At 56.3% G+C, this 25625-nt stretch overlaps 4 protein-coding genes across 4 annotated transcripts; 3 read left to right on the top strand and 1 right to left on the bottom strand.

Annotated features, from left to right (window-relative positions):
* Nucleotides 1–231: 231 nt before the first annotated feature.
* IUM83_05226 (myosin-like protein) lies at nt 232–4211 on the top strand (the record flags this gene model as incomplete). The annotated part of the gene is made up of 3 exons (XM_067929353.1): nt 232–2271; nt 2938–3833; nt 3917–4211. The coding sequence occupies 3 exons, from the start codon at nt 232–234 to the stop codon at nt 4209–4211; spliced, it is 3231 nt and encodes a 1076-aa protein (XP_067794687.1).
* A 15117-nt stretch (nt 4212–19328) lies between these two features.
* IUM83_05225 (protease inhibitor EpiC4) lies at nt 19329–19598 on the top strand (the record flags this gene model as incomplete). Its single annotated transcript, XM_067929352.1, has 1 exon — nt 19329–19598. One exon carries the CDS (start codon nt 19329–19331, stop codon nt 19596–19598), a length of 270 nt encoding a protein of 89 aa, XP_067794921.1.
* Nucleotides 19599–19862: 264 nt separating this feature from the next.
* Nucleotides 19863–21512, top strand: IUM83_05224 (Ankyrin repeat domain-containing protein 27; the record flags this gene model as incomplete). The annotated part of the gene is made up of 1 exon (XM_067929351.1): nt 19863–21512. The coding sequence occupies one exon, from the start codon at nt 19863–19865 to the stop codon at nt 21510–21512; it is 1650 nt and encodes a 549-aa protein (XP_067794661.1).
* Nucleotides 21513–21738: 226 nt separating this feature from the next.
* On the bottom strand, nt 21739–24135 carry IUM83_05223 (putative endo-1,3-beta-glucanase; the record flags this gene model as incomplete). The annotated part of the gene is made up of 1 exon (XM_067929350.1): nt 21739–24135. The coding sequence occupies one exon, from the start codon at nt 24133–24135 to the stop codon at nt 21739–21741; it is 2397 nt and encodes a 798-aa protein (XP_067794744.1).
* Between the last annotated feature and the right edge of the window lie 1490 nt (nt 24136–25625).

Below are 25625 nucleotides of genomic sequence, written 5' to 3'. Positions count from 1 at the left end.
CGAGCGGATACGTTCGCGCGCCCCAGGTGACTCGTCCCAAAAGGGAACCCATACAAATGCCAGGTGAGTTGGCCAGAAACCGGCCACTCCCTCCCAAAAGCGATCACGTTGCACGACGTCACGCAGCGGGCTCGCTCCCCCAAGCCAAAAGCGCTTATACAGTACAAGCTGGTCCACGGGAGAGCCCCAACACCCGCCTCCGCCCGACCATCACTCCTGTGCGCATTCTCCATGGAGGGCATCCGGGTCTTCATCCCCGACGAGAAGCTCGTGTGGGTGCCGGCCACCGTCCTCTCCGTGGACGCGAGCGGCAAGGTCTTCTGCGTGCGCGTGCAGCCGCCGGCCTCCCCCTCCGCCGCCGACTATGAGGCCGTCGACGCGCCCGCGGAGGAGCGCACCGTGGACCTGAACGACGACGGCATGCCCGACTCGCTGCCGCTGCAGAACGTCCACGACGAGGACGAGGACAAGGACAAGAGCGCGGGCGTCGGCGCCGAGGACATGTGCGAGCTGGGCCACCTGCACGAGCCCGCCATCGTGTACAACGTGCGCGAGCGCTTCTTCGCGCGCGAGCCCTACACGTACACGGGCAAGATCGTGGTCGCCGTGAACCCGTACCAGTGGATCAAGGAGCACTACTCGGAGGAGCTGCGCGACCTGTACACGCAGCGGCCGTGGGACGAGATGCCGCCGCACGTGTACGCGACGAGCGCCGAGGCCTTCCACCACATGAAGCAGCACCGCATCCCGCAGAGCATCCTCGTGAGCGGCGAGAGCGGCGCCGGCAAGACCGAGACCGTCAAGATCATGATGGAGCACCTGGCCAGCATCTCCATGGGCATCGCCAAGCGCCTGCACCCCGCCGAGAGCGGCGAGACCATCGTGGTCGAGAAGGTGCTCAAGAGCAACCCGCTGCTCGAGGCCTTCGGCAACGCCAAGACCATCCGCAACGACAACTCCAGCCGCTTCGGCAAGTTCACGCAGCTGCAGTTCAACAGCGACAACTGCCTCGTGGGCGCCGAGTGCAGGCACTACCTGCTCGAGAAGTCCCGCGTCGTGGCCCAGGCCGCAGGCGAGCGCAACTACCACATCTTCTACCAGCTCGTGAGCGCCAAGGAGGACGTCTTCGGCTTCAAGGAGGACACGTCGCCCAAGGAGTTCCGCTACCTGCAGGACGAGAAGCTCATCCTGGACGGACAGACGGACCTGGAGCGCTACCAGGTCACCCGCGATGCGCTGACCACCATTGGGCTCAGCGACAAGGAGCAGAACGAGCTGTTCAGCGCTCTATGCGGTATCTTGCGTCTGGGCCAGCTCGACTTTGTCCCGCTCGAGTCCAACAAGGACGACGCTAGTCAGGCAGTTGCTGCCGCTTCGGCGTCGGAATCCCTCACGGCCGAGCAGATTGAACAACAGAAGAATGAAATCGAGCAGTGCGCGAAGCTCCTGGGCGTGGAGGTGGCTGCACTGAGCAAACAGCTTTGCAGTCGCACGGTCAAGGCGCGACAGGAGGTGTACTGTGTACCGCTGTCGGCTTTGCATGCTGGCAACAACCGCGATGCTTTGGCCAAGGAAATCTATGCGCGCGTGTTTGGCTACTTGGTGCGCCGGGTGAACTACAGTATTTCCAACTCGGCGGATAGAGCAGCGTCGACGCCGTCGTACCTGCACATCGACCTGCTGGATATCTTCGGCTTCGAGTCTTTCGAGCACAACAGCTTCGAGCAGTTCTGCATTAATTTCGCCAACGAAAAGCTGCAGCAGAAGTTCACTTTAGATGTGTTCAAGACGGTTCAGGAAGAGTATCAGCAGGAGGGTGTGGCGTGGGAGTTTGTCAAGTACCGCGACAACCAAGATATGCTTGACCTGCTGGAGAACTCGATGGGTGTGATGGCGCTTCTTAATGAAGAGTGTGTCCGCCCCATGGGCAGCGACCTGTCGTTCGTGTCCAAGCTGGTGTCACTGCGTGAGTCGCACCCTCGCCTTGAGCGAGCCCGTCTGAGTCAAATGCACTTCATGCTGCACCACTATGCGGGACCGGTAACTTACGACGCGGAGGGCTTTGTTGAGAAGAACAAGGATTCTCTCCAGACTGATCTACTGGAACTTCTTGGCACGAGCTCGAATGGTTTGATGTCGATGGTGTTCAGCGATGATGACAACACAGCCTTCATGACGGACGCAGACCTGGCTGTCCGAGCCGCAACCATGATGGAGACTGGCCGACGTAGCACGGTCAGCCGAAAAACGTCCACATTCATGCAGGAAACGGTGAGCTACAAATTCAAGGCACAGTTGTCACTGCTGATGAGCGACATCTCCAGTACCGAAGTGCACTACGTACGCTGCATCAAGCCTAACTCGGAAAAGAGCCCAAATAGCTATGAAATCGATGCGGTGGTGAGCCAGCTCCGTTGCGCTGGTGTCGTTGAAGCCATTCGTATCACTCGTGCGGCGTTCCCGAACAAGATGGCTCATGAAAAGTTCTTGCGCCGATTCGTGATGATGCGAAGCAAGAAGGATGCAAACGATGCAACAGCATCTACGACTGTGACTGAGGCTTGTGAGCAGCTAGCGAAGGAGCTGCTTAGTGGAGAAGACTTCACGAAAACGCAAGAAGGCAGCGAGCACTCCAGAACGCCAACTTTCGTGGTTGGTAAAAGCCTTGTCTACTTCGGTAAGGACGTTCTCGAATTCCTGGAGCACAGACGCACTACATTTGTGCACGAGCGAGCGATTGTGATCCAACAGACTGCTCGCCGTTGGATGTCTCGGCGAAGGATTAAGAAGGTCCGCACAATGATCACAAAGGTTCAGGCTCTCCACCGTTGCCGGATGCAACGGCGCTCGTTTTTGGAGAAGCGGAGGAAGTGTATCATTGTGCAAAGTGTGTGGCGTGGAGTTCGTTCGCGTCAGCGTGTGTATTTGCTGATGAAGGAGAAGAGTGCGATCAAGGTGCAGACTGCCTACCGTAAGTATCTCTCTGAAAAGAAGTACGCCAAGTTCCGCAATGCTGTTATCAAGATCCAGAGTACGCTAAAGATGAGGAAGCAAGTGGGCAAATACCACAGACTTTTGTCCGAGCGAAAAGAGCAGGATGCTATGGAAACTGAAGTTGAGCTGCTGAAACATCGACTGGAGGACGAAAAACGTGCCCGCATGGAAATCGAGGCAGAAAACTCATCGCTGCAGCAAGAGCTCAACCAGGTTAGGAGTTCATCTGTGCCTAGCGCGGAAAGTAGCATCTACGAAAGCGAAGGGCCGCCCACGTTCCGGAACAGCAGCATGCGGTTAAGCAGGATAGAGCGCGAATCTATGGATGACGGCAAGCTACTTGACGACTCCGAACGCATGATCGATTACCTGCGCAAGGAGGTTACGAAGGGCCGTGAGCTCATTCAAATGCTGTCCCAGGAGAATGAGAATCTGAAGGCTGAAAACAAGAAGATCAAGGATGCGTACACGGCTGCCGGCGCGTCTTTCGCTGCTCTGAACCAGCACAACAAGCAGCAGTCTAAGGCCAACCTACGCCTCATGAGCACCCACGCTGCTTTGATCAAGTCCCAGGAGGAAAAGATGAAGAAGTACAAGAAGCAGGTGGCAGAATTGAAGGAGGATTTGCGCATGCAGCGATCCGTGTACTCGGCAGAACTCAAGGCCCGTGTGGCGCAGCAGGATGTGCTGCTAGACATCATCAACCTAGCGGAGTCCGATGGCGTCTCGGAGGACTTGCTGGAACGCATGCGGGCAATGGCAGTGGACTCCAAACCCTCGTATGAGAACGGAAGGCGTAGCAGCGAGTACACCCGTCCCCCGACCGGGCGTCGCTCCTCGTAAGTTTCCTGGTGGCCTCTTGTCGTGTCGGGCTTCGATGTTAAAATTGCTAACTTTGTGTGCTGATGTGTAGGACTGCCAGCTCGAGGACTGGGAGAGAAAGCGAGCATCGCGATAAACGTTCGGACACGGCAACTTCGCTGGGAGCTGTGCCAGTGTCGGTGTCCGTGAATTCAAACCCCACGCGTAACGAACGCCGTGCGACTCTAGACACGATTATGAACAACCCGGTGCCGCATGGAGTCTCGCCGCAGGGCGAGGGAATGAGCCCTCCTGACCGCGGAAGTCTCAACCGAAGCAGCCTGTACTCAGAAGATGGACACCGGAAGTCGCGCATCGGAGGCATGTTCAAGAAAATGTTCAAGAAGGACGAATAGGTAACTGGGGTATGACAAACTAAGGCGGGGGAGGGGCGTTTGGGCGGCAAGTCTCCGATGTTGAAAGCAGTAGATGAGCAGAGCAGCAGACCAGAGCTGCACCGGAATGGGGTTTACACGTTGATACCTGAGCTGCACAAAGCTTTGATCCCTGCTGTCCCTCTTGCTAACACCTTGCTTGCAGCTTAGCTTCCAGCGGAACATAAAACCGGAACGGAATCTACTACAACTAACAGAGTATCCTGTATGTTTGTCTGTAAGTCCGTCCGTTCTCTATCTTGGGGGCTTAGCCTGCCGTAGAGCATCGTCGGGGGAGCGCCCTTCCCGCCTGGCGACAGTGTATTAGTAGCCTACCCTATGGCATCCCACCATCCTTTTGACTGGCTAATCTATGCCCGATATTACAAAAATAGCCTTGCGTTATATTTATTCGTGCTGTGATAGGCTGAAATTGCCACCCCGCTAAAATTTCCGTTTTGAATTCGAATTCGGGCGCGGCGGAGCGACGCAGGGCGCGGACGGCGGGCGCCGCTGCGAGCCCCACAGGACGCGAGCGCCGCACAGCGACGACGGTGCGCTGCGTGCGCGATATAGCAACCCGTATATGCGCCCTAAAGTCGATAAAGTTAATAGACGACGACCTTCTGGGCGTGAGCTAAATACATAATATATTATTACTGCTCTGTGATTGGCCGAAATCCTCTCTGTTAGAATATATTGCTATTCGGGGTGCCACACATTTCGCGATACAGCGCGCGAAATACAAGACGTGCGCTGGACAGGGGTGATCCCGGACCTTCAAGCACCTTCCACAGGACCTTCAAGCACGCAGGATCTTCAAGCATGTTGGACATTCGTGCACCGAACGCGATCGCGTAGTAGTAGAGCGAGCTGGAACAGCGAGCGTAACGGGTTGGGACAAACGGTATATCCAGTAGTGAAGCGAGCTGGCACAGCGAGCGTAACGGGTTACGATGAATGGTCCTTCAAGCGCGACCTGCGGGACCTTCAAGCACCGACCTGGCACAGCGAGCGTAACGGGTTGGGACGAACAGTATGGTAAGTAGTGGAGCGAGCTGGGACAGCGAGCGCAACGGGTTGCAATGAACGGTATGGTAAGTAGTGGCCTAGCGAACTGGCACAGCGAGTGTAACGGGTTGCGATAAATTGTCGATGAAGTACGCCGGACCTTCAAGCACTTCGGACCTGCAAGGCCGCAGGACCTACAAGTACCGAGCGCTATCCGTTGTAGTGGCGCGAGCTGGCACAGCGAGCGTAACGGGTTGTGACGAACGGTATATTCAGTAGTGGAGCGGGTTGGGACGAACGGTATATTCAGTAGTGGAGCAAGCTGGCACAGCGAGCGGAACGGGTTGCGAGCAACGGTATGTTCAGTAGTGGAGCGAGCTGGCACAGCGAGCGTAACGGGTTGAGACGAAAGGATTGCCAAGTAGCGTAACGGGTTGCGCCGAACTGTAAACCCACCGGAGCGATGCGGAGGGGCTATGACAAATAGTGGAGCGAGCTGGAACCGCGAGCGTAACCGCCTATGACTAACCACACACACCGCCGCGAAGCGGCGGCGATCGGCTAGTCTACTACAACTAACAGAGTATCCTGTATGTTTGTCTGTAAGTCCGTCCGTTCTCTATCTTGGGGCTTAGCCTGCCGTAGAGCATCGTCGGGGAGCGCCCTTCCCGCCTGGCGACAGTGTATTAGTAGCCTACCCTATGGCATCCCACCATCCTTTGACTGGCTAATCTATGCCCGATATTACAAAAATAGCCTTGCGTTATATTTATTCGTGCTGTGATAGGCTGAAATTGCCACCCGCTAAAATTTCCGTTTTGAATTCGAATTCGGGCGCGGCGGAGCGACGCAGGGCGCGGACGGCGGGCGCCGCTGCGAGCCCCACAGGACGCGAGCGCCGCACAGCGACGACGGTGCGCTGCGTGCGCGATATAGCAACCCGTATATGCGCCCTAAAGTCGATAAAGTTAATAGACGACGACCTTCTGGGCGTGAGCTAAATACATAATATATTATTACTGCTCTGTGATTGGCCGAAATCCTCTCTGTTAGAATATATTGCTATTCGGGGTGCCACACACATTTCGCGATACAGCGCGCGAAATACAAGACGTGCGCTGGACAGGGGTGATCCCGGACCTTCAAGCACCTTCCACAGGACCTTCAAGCACGCAGGATCTTCAAGCATGTTGGACATTCGTGCACCGAACGCGATCGCGTAGTAGTAGAGCGAGCTGGAACAGCGAGCGTAACGGGTTGGGACAAACGGTATATCCAGTAGTGAAGCGAGCTGGCACAGCGAGCGTAACGGGTTACGATGAATGGTCCTTCAAGCGCGACCTGCGGGACCTTCAAGCACCGACCTGGCACAGCGAGCGTAACGGGTTGGGACGAACAGTATGGTAAGCAGTGGAGCGAGCTGGGACAGCGAGCGCAACGGGTTGCAATGAACGGTATGGTAAGTAGTGGCCTAGCGAACTGGCACAGCGAGTGTAACGGGTTGCGATAAATTGTCGATGAAGTACGCCGGACCTTCAAGCACTTCGGACCTGCAAGGCCGCAGGACCTACAAGTACCGAGCGCTATCCGTTGTAGTGGCGCGAGCTGGCACAGCGAGCGTAACGGGTTGTGACGAACGGTATATTCAGTAGTGGAGCGGGTTGGGACGAACGGTATATTCAGTAGTGGAGCAAGCTGGCACAGCGAGCGGAACGGGTTGCGAGCAACGGTATGTTCAGTAGTGGAGCGAGCTGGCACAGCGAGCGTAACGGGTTGAGACGAAAGGATTGCCAAGTAGCGTAACGGGTTGCGCCGAACTGTAAACCCACCGGAGCGATGCGGAGGGGCTATGACAAATAGTGGAGCGAGCTGGAACCGCGAGCGTAACCGCCTATGACTAACCACACACCGCCGCGAAGCGCGGCGATCAACTAGTCTACTACAACTAACAGAGTATCCTGTATGTTTGTCTGTAAGTCCGTCCGTTCTCTATCTTGGGGCTTAGCCTGCCGTAGAGCATCGTCGGGGGAGCGCCCTTCCCGCCTGGCGACAGTGTATTAGTAGCCTACCCTATGGCATCCCACCATCCTTTTGACTGGCTAATCTATGCCCGATATTACAAAAATAGCCTTGCGTTATATTTATTCGTGCTGTGATAGGCTGAAATTGCCACCCGCTAAAATTTCCGTTTTGAATTCGAATTCGGGCGCGGCGGAGCGACGCAGGGCGCGGACGGCGGGCGCCGCTGCGAGCCCCACAGGACGCGAGCGCCGCACAGCGACGACGGTGCGCTGCGTGCGCGATATAGCAACCCGTATATGCGCCCTAAAGTCGATAAAGTTAATAGACGACGACCTTCTGGGCGTGAGCTAAATACATAATATATTATTACTGCTCTGTGATTGGCCGAAATCCTCTCTGTTAGAATATATTGCTATTCGGGGTGCCACACACATTTCGCGATACAGCGCGCGAAATACAAGACGTGCGCTGGACAGGGGTGATCCCGGACCTTCAAGCACCTTCCACAGGACCTTCAAGCACGCAGGATCTTCAAGCATGTTGGACATTCGTGCACCGAACGCGATCGCGTAGTAGTAGAGCGAGCTGGAACAGCGAGCGTAACGGGCTGGGACAAACGGTATATCCAGTAGTGAAGCGAGCTGGCACAGCGAGCGTAACGGGTTACGATGAATGGTCCTTCAAGCGCGACCTGCGGGACCTTCAAGCACCGACCTGGCACAGCGAGCGTAACGGGTTGGGACGAACAGTATGGTAAGTAGTGGAGCGAGCTGGGACAGCGAGCGCAACGGGTTGCAATGAACGGTATGGTAAGTAGTGGCCTAGCGAACTGGCACAGCGAGTGTAACGGGTTGCGATAAATTGTCGATGAAGTACGCCGGACCTTCAAGCACTTCGGACCTGCAAGGCCGCAGGACCTACAAGTACCGAGCGCTATCCGTTGTAGTGGCGCGAGCTGGCACAGCGAGCGTAACGGGTTGTGACGAACGGTATATTCAGTAGTGGAGCGGGTTGGGACGAACGGTATATTCAGTAGTGGAGCAAGCTGGCACAGCGAGCGGAACGGGTTGCGAGCAACGGTATGTTCAGTAGTGGAGCGAGCTGGCACAGCGAGCGTAACGGGTTGAGACGAAAGGATTGCCAAGTAGCGTAACGGGTTGCGCCGAACTGTAAACCCACCGGAGCGATGCGGAGGGGCTATGACAAATAGTGGAGCGAGCTGGAACCGCGAGCGTAACCGCCTATGACTAACCACACACACCGCCGCGAAGCGCGGCGATCAACTAGTCTACTACAACTAACAGAGTATCCTGTATGTTTGTCTGTAAGTCCGTCCGTTCTCTATCTTGGGGCTTAGCCTGCCGTAGAGCATCGTCGGGGGAGCGCCCTTCCCGCCTGGCGACAGTGTATTAGTAGCCTACCCTATGGCATCCCACCATCCTTTTGACTGGCTAATCTATGCCCGATATTACAAAAATAGCCTTGCGTTATATTTATTCGTGCTGTGATAGGCTGAAATTGCCACCCGCTAAAATTTCCGTTTTGAATTCGAATTCGGGCGCGGCGGAGCGACGCAGGGCGCGGACGGCGGGCGCCGCTGCGAGCCCCACAGGACGCGAGCGCCGCACAGCGACGACGGTGCGCTGCGTGCGCGATATAGCAACCCGTATATGCGCCCTAAAGTCGATAAAGTTAATAGACGACGACCTTCTGGGCGTGAGCTAAATACATAATATATTATTACTGCTCTGTGATTGGCCGAAATCCTCTCTGTTAGAATATATTGCTATTCGGGGTGCCACACACATTTCGCGATACAGCGCGCGAAATACAAGACGTGCGCTGGACAGGGGTGATCCCGGACCTTCAAGCACCTTCCACAGGACCTTCAAGCACGCAGGATCTTCAAGCATGTTGGACATTCGTGCACCGAACGCGATCGCGTAGTAGTAGAGCGAGCTGGAACAGCGAGCGTAACGGGCTGGGACAAACGGTATATCCAGTAGTGAAGCGAGCTGGCACAGCGAGCGTAACGGGCTACGATGAATGGTCCTTCAAGCGCGACCTGCGGGACCTTCAAGCACCGACCTGGCACAGCGAGCGTAACGGGTTGGGACGAACAGTATGGTAAGTAGTGGAGCGAGCTGGGACAGCGAGCGCAACGGGTTGCAATGAACGGTATGGTAAGTAGTGGCCTAGCGAACTGGCACAGCGAGTGTAACGGGTTGCGATAAATTGTCGATGAAGTACGCCGGACCTTCAAGCACTTCGGACCTGCAAGGCCGCAGGACCTACAAGTACCGAGCGCTATCCGTTGTAGTGGCGCGAGCTGGCACAGCGAGCGTAACGGGTTGTGACGAACGGTATATTCAGTAGTGGAGCGGGTTGGGACGAACGGTATATTCAGTAGTGGAGCAAGCTGGCACAGCGAGCGGAACGGGTTGCGAGCAACGGTATGTTCAGTAGTGGAGCGAGCTGGCACAGCGAGCGTAACGGGTTGAGACGAAAGGATTGCCAAGTAGCGTAACGGGTTGCGCCGAACTGTAAACCCACCGGAGCGATGCGGAGGGGGCTATGACAAATAGTGGAGCGAGCTGGAACCGCGAGCGTAACCGCCTATGACTAACCACACACACCGCCGCGAAGCGCGGCGATCAACTAGTCTACTACAACTAACAGAGTATCCTGTATGTTTGTCTGTAAGTCCGTCCGTTCTCTATCTTGGGGCTTAGCCTGCCGTAGAGCATCGTCGGGGGAGCGCCCTTCCCGCCTGGCGACAGTGTATTAGTAGCCTACCCTATGGCATCCCACCATCCTTTTGACTGGCTAATCTATGCCCGATATTACAAAAATAGCCTTGCGTTATATTTATTCGTGCTGTGATAGGCTGAAATTGCCACCCCGCTAAAATTTCCGTTTTTGAATTCGAATTCGGGCGCGGCGGAGCGACGCAGGGCGCGGACGGCGGGCGCCGCTGCGAGCCCCACAGGACGCGAGCGCCGCACAGCGACGACGGTGCGCTGCGTGCGCGATATAGCAACCCGTATATGCGCCCTAAAGTCGATAAAGTTAATAGACGACGACCTTCTGGGCGTGAGCTAAATACATAATATATTATTACTGCTCTGTGATTGGCCGAAATCCTCTCTGTTAGAATATATTGCTATTCGGGGTGCCACACATTTCGCGATACAGCGCGCGAAATACAAGACGTGCGCTGGACAGGGGTGATCCCGGACCTTCAAGCACCTTCCACAGGACCTTCAAGCACGCAGGATCTTCAAGCATGTTGGACATTCGTGCACCGAACGCGATCGCGTAGTAGTAGAGCGAGCTGGAACAGCGAGCGTAACGGGTTGGGACAAACGGTATATCCAGTAGTGAAGCGAGCTGGCACAGCGAGCGTAACGGGTTACGATGAATGGTCCTTCAAGCGCGACCTGCGGGACCTTCAAGCACCGACCTGGCACAGCGAGCGTAACGGGTTGGGACGAACAGTATGGTAAGTAGTGGAGCGAGCTGGGACAGCGAGCGCAACGGGTTGCAATGAACGGTATGGTAAGTAGTGGCCTAGCGAACTGGCACAGCGAGTGTAACGGGTTGCGATAAATTGTCGATGAAGTACGCCGGACCTTCAAGCACTTCGGACCTGCAAGGCCGCAGGACCTACAAGTACCGAGCGCTATCCGTTGTAGTGGCGCGAGCTGGCACAGCGAGCGTAACGGGTTGTGACGAACGGTATATTCAGTAGTGGAGCGGGTTGGGACGAACGGTATATTCAGTAGTGGAGCAAGCTGGCACAGCGAGCGGAACGGGTTGCGAGCAACGGTATGTTCAGTAGTGGAGCGAGCTGGCACAGCGAGCGTAACGGGTTGAGACGAAAGGATTGCCAAGTAGCGTAACGGGTTGCGCCGAACTGTAAACCCACCGGAGCGATGCGGAGGGGCTATGACAAATAGTGGAGCGAGCTGGAACCGCGAGCGTAACCGCCTATGACTAACCACACACACCGCCGCGAAGCGCGGCGATCAACTAGTCTACTACAACTAACAGAGTATCCTGTATGTTTGTCTGTAAGTCCGTCCGTTCTCTATCTTGGGGGCTTAGCCTGCCGTAGAGCATCGTCGGGGGAGCGCCCTTCCCGCCTGGCGACAGTGTATTAGTAGCCTACCCTATGGCATCCCACCATCCTTTTGACTGGCTAATCTATGCCCGATATTACAAAAATAGCCTTGCGTTATATTTATTCGTGCTGTGATAGGCTGAAATTGCCACCCGCTAAAATTTCCGTTTTGAATTCGAATTCGGGCGCGGCGGAGCGACGCAGGGCGCGGACGGCGGGCGCCGCTGCGAGCCCCACAGGACGCGAGCGCCGCACAGCGACGACGGTGCGCTGCGTGCGCGATATAGCAACCCGTATATGCGCCCTAAAGTCGATAAAGTTAATAGACGACGACCTTCTGGGCGTGAGCTAAATACATAATATATTATTACTGCTCTGTGATTGGCCGAAATCCTCTCTGTTAGAATATATTGCTATTCGGGGTGCCACACACATTTCGCGATACAGCGCGCGAAATACAAGACGTGCGCTGGACAGGGGTGATCCCGGACCTTCAAGCACCTTCCACAGGACCTTCAAGCACGCAGGATCTTCAAGCATGTTGGACATTCGTGCACCGAACGCGATCGCGTAGTAGTAGAGCGAGCTGGAACAGCGAGCGTAACGGGTTGGGACAAACGGTATATCCAGTAGTGAAGCGAGCTGGCACAGCGAGCGTAACGGGCTACGATGAATGGTCCTTCAAGCGCGACCTGCGGGACCTTCAAGCACCGACCTGGCACAGCGAGCGTAACGGGTTGGGACGAACAGTATGGTAAGTAGTGGAGCGAGCTGGGACAGCGAGCGCAACGGGTTGCAATGAACGGTATGGTAAGTAGTGGCCTAGCGAACTGGCACAGCGAGTGTAACGGGTTGCGATAAATTGTCGATGAAGTACGCCGGACCTTCAAGCACTTCGGACCTGCAAGGCCGCAGGACCTACAAGTACCGAGCGCTATCCGTTGTAGTGGCGCGAGCTGGCACAGCGAGCGTAACGGGTTGTGACGAACGGTATATTCAGTAGTGGAGCGGGTTGGGACGAACGGTATATTCAGTAGTGGAGCAAGCTGGCACAGCGAGCGGAACGGGTTGCGAGCAACGGTATGTTCAGTAGTGGAGCGAGCTGGCACAGCGAGCGTAACGGGTTGAGACGAAAGGATTGCCAAGTAGCGTAACGGGTTGCGCCGAACTGTAAACCCACCGGAGCGATGCGGAGGGGCTATGACAAATAGTGGAGCGAGCTGGAACCGCGAGCGTAACCGCCTATGACTAACCACACACACCGCCGCGAAGCGCGGCGATCAACTAGTCTACCACAACTAACCGAGTATCCTGTAAGTTTGTCTGTAAGTTCGTCGTGTTCCGCCCTTGGGGCATCAGCCTGCCGTAGCGCATTGTCCTACCGCCCTGCATTAGCGCATTAGTAACCTGCCCTATGGCATCTCACCATCTTCCGGACTGGCTTATGTTTGCCCGATATTACAACATAGCCATGCGTGATAATTATAACGCGCTGTGATTGGCCGATTTTGCCTCAGCGCTCACATTTCCTTTTGAATTCCGCGCGCGGCGGAGCGAGGAAGCGCTCGGACGTCGGGCGCTGCAGCGAGCCCCACAGGACGCGAGCGCCGCACAGGGACTAAGGTACGCTTAGCTACATAGTTTCCTAACTGTAATAGAAGTGTCGGTTTCGGGAGTTCCGCCTGTTGGGATAACTGGTACCTTCAGGGCAGTCGAGGTATTATAGTGTGGGATTAAGGGCGGCCTGGTGCCTACTCCGGTGGGGCCACGGGGAGTTGCAGTGGGTTCCACGACACGGCCATGTAGTCGAGACTCCCCGTTGGCGCACAGATGCCAGGCAGGCCGTCCCGAATCTGCAACATTGCTCTCTTGCTTGCATCCCGGGTTTAATTACCTTGGAGAATGGCATTTGGGTACTGCAGCTCTCCACTATACTGACCGTTACTTTCTCTAAAGTGGGTAGCAATACCCATTTTAAGATGATAAGAAAGACTGCAGCTGGCACCCGCCGCCGACGTAGGATTGCGCGTGCCCTTGCCGCAGCGACCGCTCTTGGGAGCCGCGACCCTGAGGTGCCCACGTCCGCCCGCCAGCGGCGTGGGAAATCTCATACCAATCCGGGGTAAATGGGGCAGATCTCGGCGAAGCCGGGTGACCTGCCTCATCTCCGGGCCAGTGGTCGTGTATGGGACCGGCGCTTTAGGTGGACGCACCTATTTGCGCTTCTGTGTCCGCGGCGGGGCGCGTGTATAGGACCCTGGAAATGGCGACGGTGTTCTTAGACTTTATGTCTAACGCGTCATGTGACTCTGTTGCGTGTACGCAGCCCAGAATGGCTCGAACGAAAAGGAAATGGACGCGCGAGGAGATCGAGCAGGCCTTGCGGGACAACGAGCGTATCAACGCAACCCCGGCTGCTCCAGAGGAGCCTGCCGCTAAAAGGCGCCGCCAAGCGCGTCGGAGGGCTAAACGATACAACTTAAACAAGGAATTTCAATCGCTTATCGTGACAGACACGGCCGCTACTGTCACGGCTGTCGAGAGTCATGTTGCGGCCGGAAACACGTCTGTTGGGCCTCCACCAATCCGCAGAGAAGAACCTCCGGTCCAGGCAGCGGCGCCTGTTGATTCTACAGTTGTAGCAACTGATGTCAGCACAACGGAGCAAGTTCCTGGCTCGACCCCGGCGGAGGCAGCGCGTAGGAGGCGCGCTGCAATGACGGCGTCTCAAACAGAACGACGCCGCGCGCGAGACAGAGAGAGAGCCCGAATTAGAAGGGCGAACATGACGGGATCCCAACGCGAGCGTCAAAGACGTAGAGATGCAGAACGCCAAAGGACACGTAGGGCTCTATTAACAGAGGCCGAACGAAGCACAGCGCGCGAGCAAAGCCGTTTACTACAGGCCGCTAGAAGAGCTAACCAAACCGAGCAACAACGGGAGATCATGCAGGAGACCGATCGTCTACAACACGCCCAACAACGCCAGCAAGAAACGCCAGATGAACGTGAAGAACGCCAGGAACGCGAACGCGTTCGCCAGGAAGAACGTCGGGCTAATCTGACGCAAGAAGAAGCGGAAGCAGAGCGAGTGGCTCTTCGGGAGTATCAAGCCACGGTTCGAGACGCTCAAGAGGAGGAGGTGAGAGGAACGACGACAACAGGAGCGTATACGGCGCAGCACTCTTCGCAGAGGTCATGCACTCGCAAACCAGGAGGATTTCAGAGTCTCCATGCTCAGCGGCGACAACATCGTTAATGGGCGCCACAGACTGCCTCCAACTACGATCTGCCCTCATTGCAACGCGTGGAAATGGCCTGCAGAGTCCAAAAGGCTGTTGTTTGGAGGGAGCGGTGCAGCTACCTTCACTACGAGCTGCGCCTCCGCGACTGCACCAGTTGTACACGGATGCCGAGTTTCGGCGCCGCATTCGTGCCTACAACCAAGTTTTGCCTTCACGTCGATTGGGGCTTCCTGTAGCAACCGGTCCAACTTCAGGGACGTGAACCAAGACGAGAGCGTTGCTGGACAACGTGGTGTATACACGTATCGTATTCAAGGAGCCATGGGGCACTACTTGGGCTCTCTACTTCCGCGTATCGATACGTTCACAAACGAGCCCATGCCCCCAAGTTTGCCCAGATCTACATCGTCGATCCAGACATGCAACAGCGAGCGGAGCGTCGCCGAGGTATTTTCGCTGACCTCCACGCCGGGACGCTGCTGGAGATGGAGCAGATGATGGAGGAGTGCAATCCGTTCGCGCAACAATATCTCAACTTCGCGGAGAAGCTGCGCGCCGACCAGGCGGCGGGAAAGGAGGTGGTTGATATGGTGTTCCGGCTGCACGAGAAGAGGTCAAACCCACGAACCCACAACCTACCAACGGTCTCGGAAGTTGGGGCGACTCTTATCGAGGATGGCAACTTGGACAGCCCGCGCGACATCCTTCTGCGTACTAAAGATCACTCGCTGCTTCGGCTCTTCGAGACGCACTCTGTGTATGACCCGTTGCAGTACCCACTACTTCTTCCGCATGGAGAACTGGGTTGGACCTACACAGACGTGTATGCGAACAACGTGGTGCGCAGAAAGAAGCGTGAAATGTCCCTCCGAGAGCATGTAGCCTACCGGTTATTCCAGAAAGTCGGTGACGAGTCGGTACTGCACCAAGGTGGGCGATTATTCCAGCAGTACTGCGTAGATCAACGAGCCAAGTGCGAGCAAGAGCAACTGCGTTGGGTGGCATCCCATCAAGCTGAACTTCGCGCCGATCAGTACAGCGGGGTTCGAGACGCGCTTCTAAGTGAAAACACGGCGGTTCTGCGCGAGGGCGAAGCCCTATTGACGGAGTACAACCGCGAAACTGGGGCGCTCCAGCACCCCGATGAACCGCAGCGTCGCTCGGGACACTTCCTGGACCAAATCGGCAAGCGCATCGTTCTACCAGCTACGCATTCGGGGAGTCCGCGGGCCATGTACAAGTCTTACCAAGATTCCATGGCTATCGTGCGGGAGTACGGGAAACCGGACGTCTTCGTTACTATGACGTGCAACCCTACGTGGGACGAGATCCAGGAAAAGATACCGGAGCCAAACCAAAGCGCACAAGACCGCCCGGACATTGTAGCCCGCGTTTGGCAGCAGAAATTGGCGGCGATGCTGAAAGACTTGGATGAAGGCGTACTGGGACGTGTTCTGGCGAGGATCTACGTGGTGGAGTTCCAGAAGAGGGCCTCCCACACGCACACATTCTGATTATTCTCACAGACGAAGACAAGCCGCGTACAAGACAAATCATCGACAAGTTGTGCTCTTCGGAGCTCCCGGACGCCGAGATCAACCCCAGCTGTACGAGACCATCCTCACTTGCATGATGCATGGTCCATGTGGCGCGGCGAACCCTCCAGCCCCTGCATGAAGGACGGAAAGTGCACGAAGGGATACCCGAAGCCGTTGGTAGAGGTTACCCAAGGAAACGTGAACGGGTTTCCTGTCTGCAGACGTCGCCGCCGGCCACCGGGAGTACTCAAGTTCAAGGGAAGGGAGTACGACAACGCCACCATTAACCAATGGGTGGTCCCGTACAATCCCTACCTTTCGCAGAAGTACAACTGCCATATCAACGTGGAGGTTTGTACGGCCCTCACGGCGGTCAAATATCTGTACAAGTACGTCTACAAGGGGTCCGACAAGGCTGTAATCACTGTGGAAACGGTGGGCGGGGAGTCGAACGGTGCAAGGATGGATCCCAACGAGATTCTTCGGTACCTGAACGCAAGGTATATATCTCCGATAGAGGCATGTATGCGGCTTCTCGACTTCTCCGTTCAAGGCAAGACGCATTCCATCGTACAGCTGACGATCCACCTGGAGAACGAGCAATTCGTGACCTTCCGTTCGAGCGACAACCCGGATCGAGTTCTCACTCGCGGTCGCCACTCGATGTTGACCCGCTTCTTCGAATTGTGTGCGAGCGAGGCTCCGGAGAACCAAGTTGCAAAGACCATGGTGTACCAAGACATCCCGAAGCTATTCCGATGGGATGACAAGGCAAAGAAATGGGTTCGTCGCAAACAATACCAAGCGGCGCTTGGGCGGATGGTTCATGTGACCCCTCGGGACATGGAGCGGTTCTACATGCGTGTACTGCTGTGTCACCGGAGGGACCTCAGTCCTTTGCCAAGCTTCGGACAGTGGATGGTGTTACGTATGCGTCGTACCGCCAAGCCGCACTCAAACTGGGCTACCTTGAAGACGACGCAGAATGGATTGCGTGTATGGAAGAAGCCGCTGCCTTCAAGATGCCGTACCAACTCCGCCAGCTCTTCGCGACGATCATTGTTTATTCTCAAGTTTCGGAGGTTCGCGTTCTGTGGAATCGATTCTACGACGTTCTTTCTGAAGACTTCGCGCACACATACCGGGGCTTGGAAGGACAGGAGAAGGAAGACATGATCAGGTTCCACACACTCAAGGACCTTAACGACCTGCTCCAAATCAATGGCTACGTAGTGGCGGACTTTGACCTCCCTCAGCTGGATGACTACCCGCGGCTGGTGCTGGATTCGCTGCTGCGGAACAACCTCATTCGACGCGAACTGGAGGGGTACCAGCACTCTACCCTTCAAGCCATTGTGGACCAAGAAAGCCAGCTGAACGACGGCCAACGAGCTATTTACGACGAAATCATCCAGGCGGCCGAAGCACCAGTTCAAGGCAACAAGCTGTTCTTTATTGACGGCCCGGGAGGTACAGGAAAGTCAACTCTGCTGCGGCATATCCTGGCGAAGGTGCGACTGTCCGGGAAGATCGCGATTGCTGTGGCTTCGAGTGGAATTGCTTCGCTGTTGCTCATGGGTGGGCGCACAGCGCATTCGACGTTCAAGATACCTCTCAAGCTGAACGACAAGTCGACGTGTGCGATTTACAAACAATCGCGCCTCAAGATGTTGATCGAGCGAGCCAGTTTGGTTATCTGGGACGAAGCTCCAATGACTCACAGGCACGCCTTCGAAGCGGTGGACAGGTCTTTGCGTGACATCATGGGTAACGACCAGGAGCCTTTTGGAGGAAAGTATTTGTACTTTCCGGTGACTTCCGCCAGATTTTGCCGGTGGTAGTGCGCGGCACACCAGCGGAGACCATCGGCGCGTGTCTGAAGTCATCTACGCTATGGCGACACTTCAAGCAGCTGCATCTCACGGAAAACATGCGTGTACAATCGGCAAGTAACGAAAGCACCGCCGCAGAGCTCGCAGCTTTCTCGGAGTTTCTCCTACAAGTGGGAGAGGGTAGACACGAGGTCAACAGGTCCCTGGGCAGGGACTTTGTGAAGATTCCGCGCGATATGCTGATCGACAACATCTACGAAGAAGGAGACGACATTGAAGACGAAGAAATCACACCTGGAGCTGTTCCACGGGGTTTGAAGAACATTATTGATAAGATGTACGCCGACATCAACGATCCCGAGGTTGCTACGGACGAGTACTTCGCCAACAGGACCATCTTGACGACTACCAACGCCGTGGTGCACCGCATCAACCAAGCTGTCTCTGAACGACTCTCCGGGGAGGCCCGCGAGTATCTATCGGTGGATTCAGTGGATGACGACAACGAAGGAAACTTCTTCGAGCCGGAGGTGTTGCATTCGGTGACTATCAACGGTATTCCTCCACACAAACTTACATTGAAGGAAGGCGCCCCAATTATGATGATGAGAAACCTGAACCCCGACTTGGGCCTCTGCAACGGAACGCGACTACGGGTTGTCCAGCTCAAGCCCCACGTTATTCATGCTACCATCATGACTGGCGAGCGCATAGGCCAAAACGTTCTAATTCCAAGGATCGTCTTCGTCAGCGATGGGGACGCGCGCGAGTTCCCCTTCCGCTTGCGACGCAAGCAGTTTCCAGTTGTACCAGCTTTCGCCATGACCATCAACAAAGCCCAAGGCCAAACCGTCCAGAACCTAGGTTTGTATCTGGCGACACCCTGCTTCTCCCACGGACAGCTCTACGTGGCGCTGTCGAGAGTTACATCCAGGTCCAAGTTCAAGGCTTTGATCGAGTATCCGGAGCTGGAGGAAGACGACGGTGCATACACTGACAACATTGTGTACAGGCAGATATTCGAAGATGCTTAGGCGGAGTAGGCATTCAGCAGTACACACTTCATAATTACATAAATACATGTCTTTTTTGGAAGTGCGTTTCACATTAGCAATGCATCCCTTTGACGAAACCATCGCCCGCCGGAGCGAAGCGGAGGCGGGCATACCCATACCCCAACGTCAAGCGTTGTATAAGCAAACCAACCAGCCCGCCGGAGCGAAGCGGAGGCGGGCGGCCCACACTACTGTGGCCAAACCCACACCCACCGCCGCGAAGCGGCGGCGCTCGGCTAGTCCAACAAGCAAACCTACGCTTCCCTGCACAAGATGCCCTTGCTTGGCGGCTGGGTTCCCAACGTCGTGACGCCCGAGGCGCGCGCCGCCCTGCAGCGTGCCCTTGTCGGTTCTGACCTCACCGTGACGACCATATTGTCCGTGCGCTCGCAGGTCGTGGCGGGCACCAACTACGAGTTCGAGGTGGAGGGCTTGAGCGCCTCGTACAGCCAAGTCAGCCGCTTCCTGGTGAAAGTATTCGACCAGCCCTGGACCAATACCACAGAGCTCACGTCTGTCGTTGCGGCCCCATCCCCGCCGTGAAGAAGAAGAAGGAGGAGGAGGAACCTCCGACTACGTAGCAACAACAACCGAATGGAGCTCCCGCAGCCTCAAGCGGTTGCCAAGCGAGATGAATCCGTTGAAATTACAACCGACTTGACCATTGTCATGCCTGTGCAAATCTTCACGCTCTACTCGAACGGTCGCCCTGCGAAGGCGCAGCAGTCTCCCCACACTAACCTTTCTGCGGCGTGTGTAGTTGCTTGTGCCCTTAACAGCTTCTTGTGAACCCGTGGCGGCGTAGCGATGGGCGGCGCGGCGTCAACGCAAGCGTCCTTCGAGCAGATGCTGGCGTGCACCATGATCCTCGGGGACGCCATGGTGCAGGGCCTGGATCCGCGCTTCGTGCGCTTCCCGGACTTGTATCGACTGTACGACTTCCACATCGGACCCAAGAATCCCCGCGACAAGGCGCGCGGCTTCAAGGGTGGCAACATGGTGTTGATTGTGCACTCGCCTGACCACGAGGGCAAGTTCCAGCAATTGATGCTCGAAAACGGAGAGGCGGTCAAGCCTGCTGCCGACAAGGATGACAAGGCTCCGATTATTGATGAAGCTCAAGAAGAAAGCAAACTGATTGTCTACGTGGGCAACGACAAGATTGTGCTGGACAAGGCGACACTGCACTTGCCCAACAATGACGGCTGGACGCCCCTGCACTCAGCTTGCCACATGCTCAACGCGCAGGAGGCAGGGATCGCGGTCCTCAAGGAACTCGTCGCGCGCAAGGCCGACTTGAACCTAGTAACGCGCCGTGGACCCGGCTCGTTCTCGTGCTGCTGGACGGCGCTGCATATCGCGTGCGCCTACGGCCTTGAGGCGCTGGCAATCAAGCTCATTCGTGCCGGGGCCAACGTAAATACTGTGAATTCAGTAGGCTGGACTCCGCTCTACGACGCTTGCCATCGCGGATACACGTCCATCGCACAAGAGTTGCTGCGTGCAGGTGCCAAGCATGATGTAATATGCCCGGAGTTTGCGCTGTGCCCGTTCCCCGGGCAGTTCCCGCTGGCGGAAACTGCTCGTCAAGGTCATGGCCCTACTGTTAAAATGTTGCTGGAGTGGGGAGTCAGCAAGAACGCAACGAACAAGCTCGGCTGGACAGCATTACATGAGGCTGCGTATCATTCTCGTGTGGCGATAGTGAAGATGCTGGTCGTGTACGGCGCTGACGTGCTCCTCAAGACTGATCGTGGGTCTATTGCGAGAGACCTCACTATCCATAGCGAGATCCGCACCATGCTCGAAGATATCGCGTCGCATTTGCCGACTGCATCGTCTCCTTCTCCACCGAAACCGAACGAACCTGCAGCCATTCCTATATCTCCTAAGCCCGAGGACAAACCGGTTCCATCGAAGAAGGCTACACCTCTGTCGCGCAAGGAAGAGTACGAGTTGCTTGGAGACTTACCGAGCCTGAACGCCATCACTATTCAAGATGCCGATACTGTTGATGAGGGTGACGATGATGGAGAGGAGGATACTGAAGCTAAGGCACCTGCTGCTGATTCGCCCCCTAAGGAGAAGCACAAGAAAAAACCGCGGGACCCCTCCAAGAAGAAGAAAAAGAAAGCTGGATCACGAGATATCCCGCCAGAGTTCAAATGTGCGGTGTCACTGAAGCTGATGAAGGACCCCATGCGATCACCGTACGGACAAGTGTTCGAACGCCAGGTCATTGAGGCGTGGTTCCGCGATTTTGGCAATCGTTGCCCCCTGACAGGGGAACCCCTAACACTTCAGCAGCTTGTGAGTGATGAAAAGCTTCGCGAAGAAATCCGGGAGTGGAATCACGGCTCCAAGAAGCAAGCAGACTCAACGGAAAATGCCGAGGAGGCTGGTGCAAAGGAAGAGCTGTCAACTGACAGTCCGAGAGGAGACGAATATGATTTCTAACCGGAGTGGCATTGCGTGAACTTGCCAAGCCAAGGGGAACAGTATTTACCATGAGTGGCTGTTGCCAATACTACCGGTGCTCAATCGATAAATCAAAGCTCACGATGTGCTGATGAATTTATTGATGTTTTCTATTTGTTCTTTTCGACTTGTAGTTCTACAAGGCAACGCTTTCGGTACCCTCCAGCATTGCCCTCATATCATAAGAAGTCGGCCGTGACGATCCTTACGGCCGGGTGGCTGCAATGTACATAGCCCACGAGCGGGAGAGTCCGTCGTCCATGGTGACATTGCGTAGCTTTTCGAGCGCGAACTCCTTGTTGACAGTGGCGTAATTCATGTAGAGAAGCGAGAGCCACGGGTTGGTCTGCTCATCGTTCTGAACGATGGGCTCGCGCGACAAGATCTGGTCCCATTCCTGCGACACAAACTCGCGCGTGCGGACGAACTCAGTCACGGCGGTGGCCGGCAGCATTTGAATGCCGTGGATCGCGTACTTCTCACCACTGAACCACGTGGCGTAGTTGACCTTGTTGTCGAAGAGGATGCCCATGACCTTGTTGTCGCGGTACCGATCGGGGTGCGCGCGGTTGCCGTCCTCCAGCAGGAAGTACGTCTGGATGGCGCGGGCGTTGAGCTTAACCATGAGCTTGCCAACAGTTTCGAGGTGGGTATCACCAGTGACCTTGCCCAGCAGCGTCATGCCGTAGTAGAAGTTCATATCCTCGGACGTGCTCTCCTCGTCCTTGCCATCTCCCAGCGCCGTGATGCCGTGCGAGTACGAGTGACCGCGGTACCAGTCAAGACTGCGGAACTTGGGGAAGTATGGGTCAGCGTCCGACGGGTTCGCGACGTCGCGGATCAAGAAACCAGCCATGCGGTTGAGTGCAGGGATACCCGACCAAGTGGGGTCCAACTTGTTGATGATAGCAGCAGTAACCACCCAGTAGCCGTAGTGGTAGTGGTGGTCGTTGTACATGGTGTTGCCGAAGTCAACGTTCGGGTCGTGCAGGGTGAAGCCCTGCGAGCTCACCACACCGCGGTAGATCGTGTCGTAGTTGAGCGGGTTGGTCCACAAGTTCTCCAGGAACGGCGTCAGCAAGCCTTCCAACTTCTTAATGCAGCGGGGGAGCAGCGTGGTGTCATCTTCGCTGACAACGGATGCGTCGCCAGCCATCAGACACAGGGAAGCGTACTTCTGCGCGGCCTTGCCGTTGAAGTAGTAGCTCTGGCCCAGAGCGATCGACCACTCGGCGTCGATATCGGCGATCAGGTTCTTCTTCATCTCGTAATTCTCGACGACGCTAGCCTCGGGCTTTCTGGGCGGATAAAAGTCAATTGGGAAGTCTACGGTCTCCACAAGACGCCACTCGGGCGGCGAGGTCTTGGTCACCACGCCCTGCATGAGTCCGCGGGTCGTCGAGTGAGCAGCCACGCCTTCGGCCTCCACTGCGTATCTGCGGTCCAAGGTGTCGACGTGGTGGACCTGAGCGTAGTGCAGCATGCCGTTGCTCGCACAGTCTCCGCTGGTCCTCCACTTGTACGCGTACGCGTTTTCGTTGTGGGCTTCAACGCTGCCACCGTCCAGGACACAGCTCGCGGTCTCGTCAAAAATTTTCTGCTCCTGAGCAGAGGCGTCGGGGATCAGCGCAACGCGGGACACGCCTGTGAATGGCTGCTTCATGTCGAGCGTCGAGTGGCCGTCGAAGTAGAGCGAAACTTGGGTGGAGAAGTAGAGCGTCCAGGTGGCGCCGTTGTCGAACTGCAGCACGTAGCGGTCGTTGGTCAGCGGGCGGTTGATGGACTCCGTGGAGTCGAGCCCGTTGATCGTGGAGATGTTGTACACCGTCTGGAAGCGCGGGGTGAGGCCCGAGTAGCGAGCGGTGACGAAAGCCATGCCGCTCGCGAGCGTCGCCTCGAACTTCTTTGAATTGTCACGGCGGTCCATGAAGCGGAGCTGCACGCTGAGGTCGTCCCAGTCGAACACCTCGAAGACCGGGTGCGAAGCGTTGGAGAACTCGGTCGCGGAGAAGGTGAACTCGGGCACTTGGCCGTGCAGGTAGTACATCTCGGCGTCGCCGTTGCCGGTCAGGCCACCTCCGAACTCGCGGGTCGTGAACGGGTAGTTCATCGTGAGTCCGTAGGGCTCCATAAAGATGGAGGGCGTGACGCTGTACGGGTTGGTCCACACGGGGTGCACAACGTTCTCTTCGCCGACGGTAACGCCGATCATGTTGCCCCACCAGTCGTTGGTCGGGATGGGGCGCGAGCCCACGAGGCCGGGGGCCAGGTACTGCGGCGGCAGCAGGGTCTTGTGGGCGTCCGTGTGGTTGAAGAGGCTATCGGGTGGGGCCTCGGCGTTGAAGATGGGCGTGAACAGGTCGAATTTGGCGTCGGGCGCCACCGTCGTCACGCTCCGCAGCGTGGCCGGGCTGGGCTTGAAGACGCCGAAGACCGCGGCGCCGAACAGCAGCGTCGAGGCGACGGCGAGGACGCTCCATCGGCTGACACGGCGACGGTCGGTTGGCTGCTGCTGCTGTTGCGTGAGCGGGACGGCGGCGTGCGTGTCAAGCAGCGGATGCACCTCGCCGCTATGGTGGGGTCTAGGACTCGAAGACAACATACTGGAAGACTGCAGCGCGAGCGAGATAAGTTGTTGTTGAAGTTGGTTGTGGAGGGCGAGGCAAGTTGGGAAGTGAGCTACGACACGTTTCGCCAAGTTGCTCCATGGAGTTCAGTGTCCGACCGACAGGCCCATGGGGCGCGCTGGGGATCGCAGAGCAGGGCGTTGCAGTCGCAGCAGCCACAAACGCGCATATCTACGCCGAAGCCATGAGCTGGAGCCGCGCCTGCGACCGATGAGACGAAAGCGTGCCCTCGCTGTGGACGAGCCGAGCCGGTACATGTAACGGCTTTTTTGTGATGAATCGAAACCGTTAAATCGATACGGCAGGGGATTGGCTCAAAAGTTGAAGCTAGCTGCGGCTACTATTCACTGATAACCTGTGTAAACGCATATGATGATTTTGATCGTATACGGTTTTTCGGCTTAGAGAGTACTCCTGATATCTAATTATCGGTGGATGGTGATACTATCGGTTACTTACGACTTATTTTCGGCTCGATTAAATGGATCGTCGGTCGAAACTGCACTTTCAATACTGAAGATTTGCACTGACGACACCACTTCAACGTCGGCAGAAAACGGCTCGGCTCGGCCAAGTGCAAGTTGGAGCCGTACGCAGCGCACGCCACAGCCTGGGTGCTCTGAATGCAAAATTTAAATGCGGTGGAGCGTCCTTTTATCGAGTTGAAAGGCGAGCGAGGGGATGCCTCTTGGTCAGCACGTTGGCACGTTGGGTCCGATCGGCCGCGCTGGAGGTTTCGTCGCCGACCGTCATCGCTGCGGGGCAGTTGTCGCACCTGAAACGAAAATGGTGGCTGGGTGTGTCAACCCACCACAACGAGATCTGTCGCGGCCGGCTCAGTTGAATCTGGTGGTGTGATCCTCGCCGCACGAGTCCTTCGTGGCGGCGAAAGCGCAAGGTACGAACCGCAGGACGAACGCCAAGGCTGTCGGCCTGCGCGGCTTCACTTGAAGCTGCAAAGGATAAGCACAGCAACGCTCGAAATCCCGCGCGATTTGTCGTGTGGCGCGTTGTTGCCGCCGCTGGGGATCGTGTTCAGCGCCTTGAAGTTGGCGCGCACGGCGCGGACGACCAAGCAACAATTGACACCAACAACTCGTAAAGACGAGTCCGATTCTCGCTGAAAGTTCACATCGAGACCTCAATCCTGTCGATCGTCGCTGGAGCCCAGCAATCATCACCCCGAACTGAGACCGGGGCGATGTGACATGCGATGGAGCTCTCGTGGGCGGACTCATGTCGCTCATAAGAATGTCCGCATGCTGTCTACACGTACTTGTTAGCACCCCAAGCAGCTCTTGAAGCAGCAGCAGCTCGCTGCTAAGCAGGAGCGCCTGCCTAAAAAGATGGCTACATCTTGGACTAACGTACAAATAATGCATGTCCGATGTATTTTTTCGTACAAGTTTCGAGCCAACGTCAACCTTATTCTTACGTGTGCAGTTGCAATATCGCCCACCAAGTT

The sequence above is a fragment of the Phytophthora cinnamomi genome (assembly GCF_018691715.1).
Source record: "Phytophthora cinnamomi strain GKB4 chromosome Unknown Contig23, whole genome shotgun sequence".
Taxonomy (NCBI): Eukaryota; Oomycota; class Peronosporomycetes; order Peronosporales; family Peronosporaceae; genus Phytophthora; species Phytophthora cinnamomi.
This window is presented reverse-complemented; position numbering and strand designations above follow the sequence as displayed.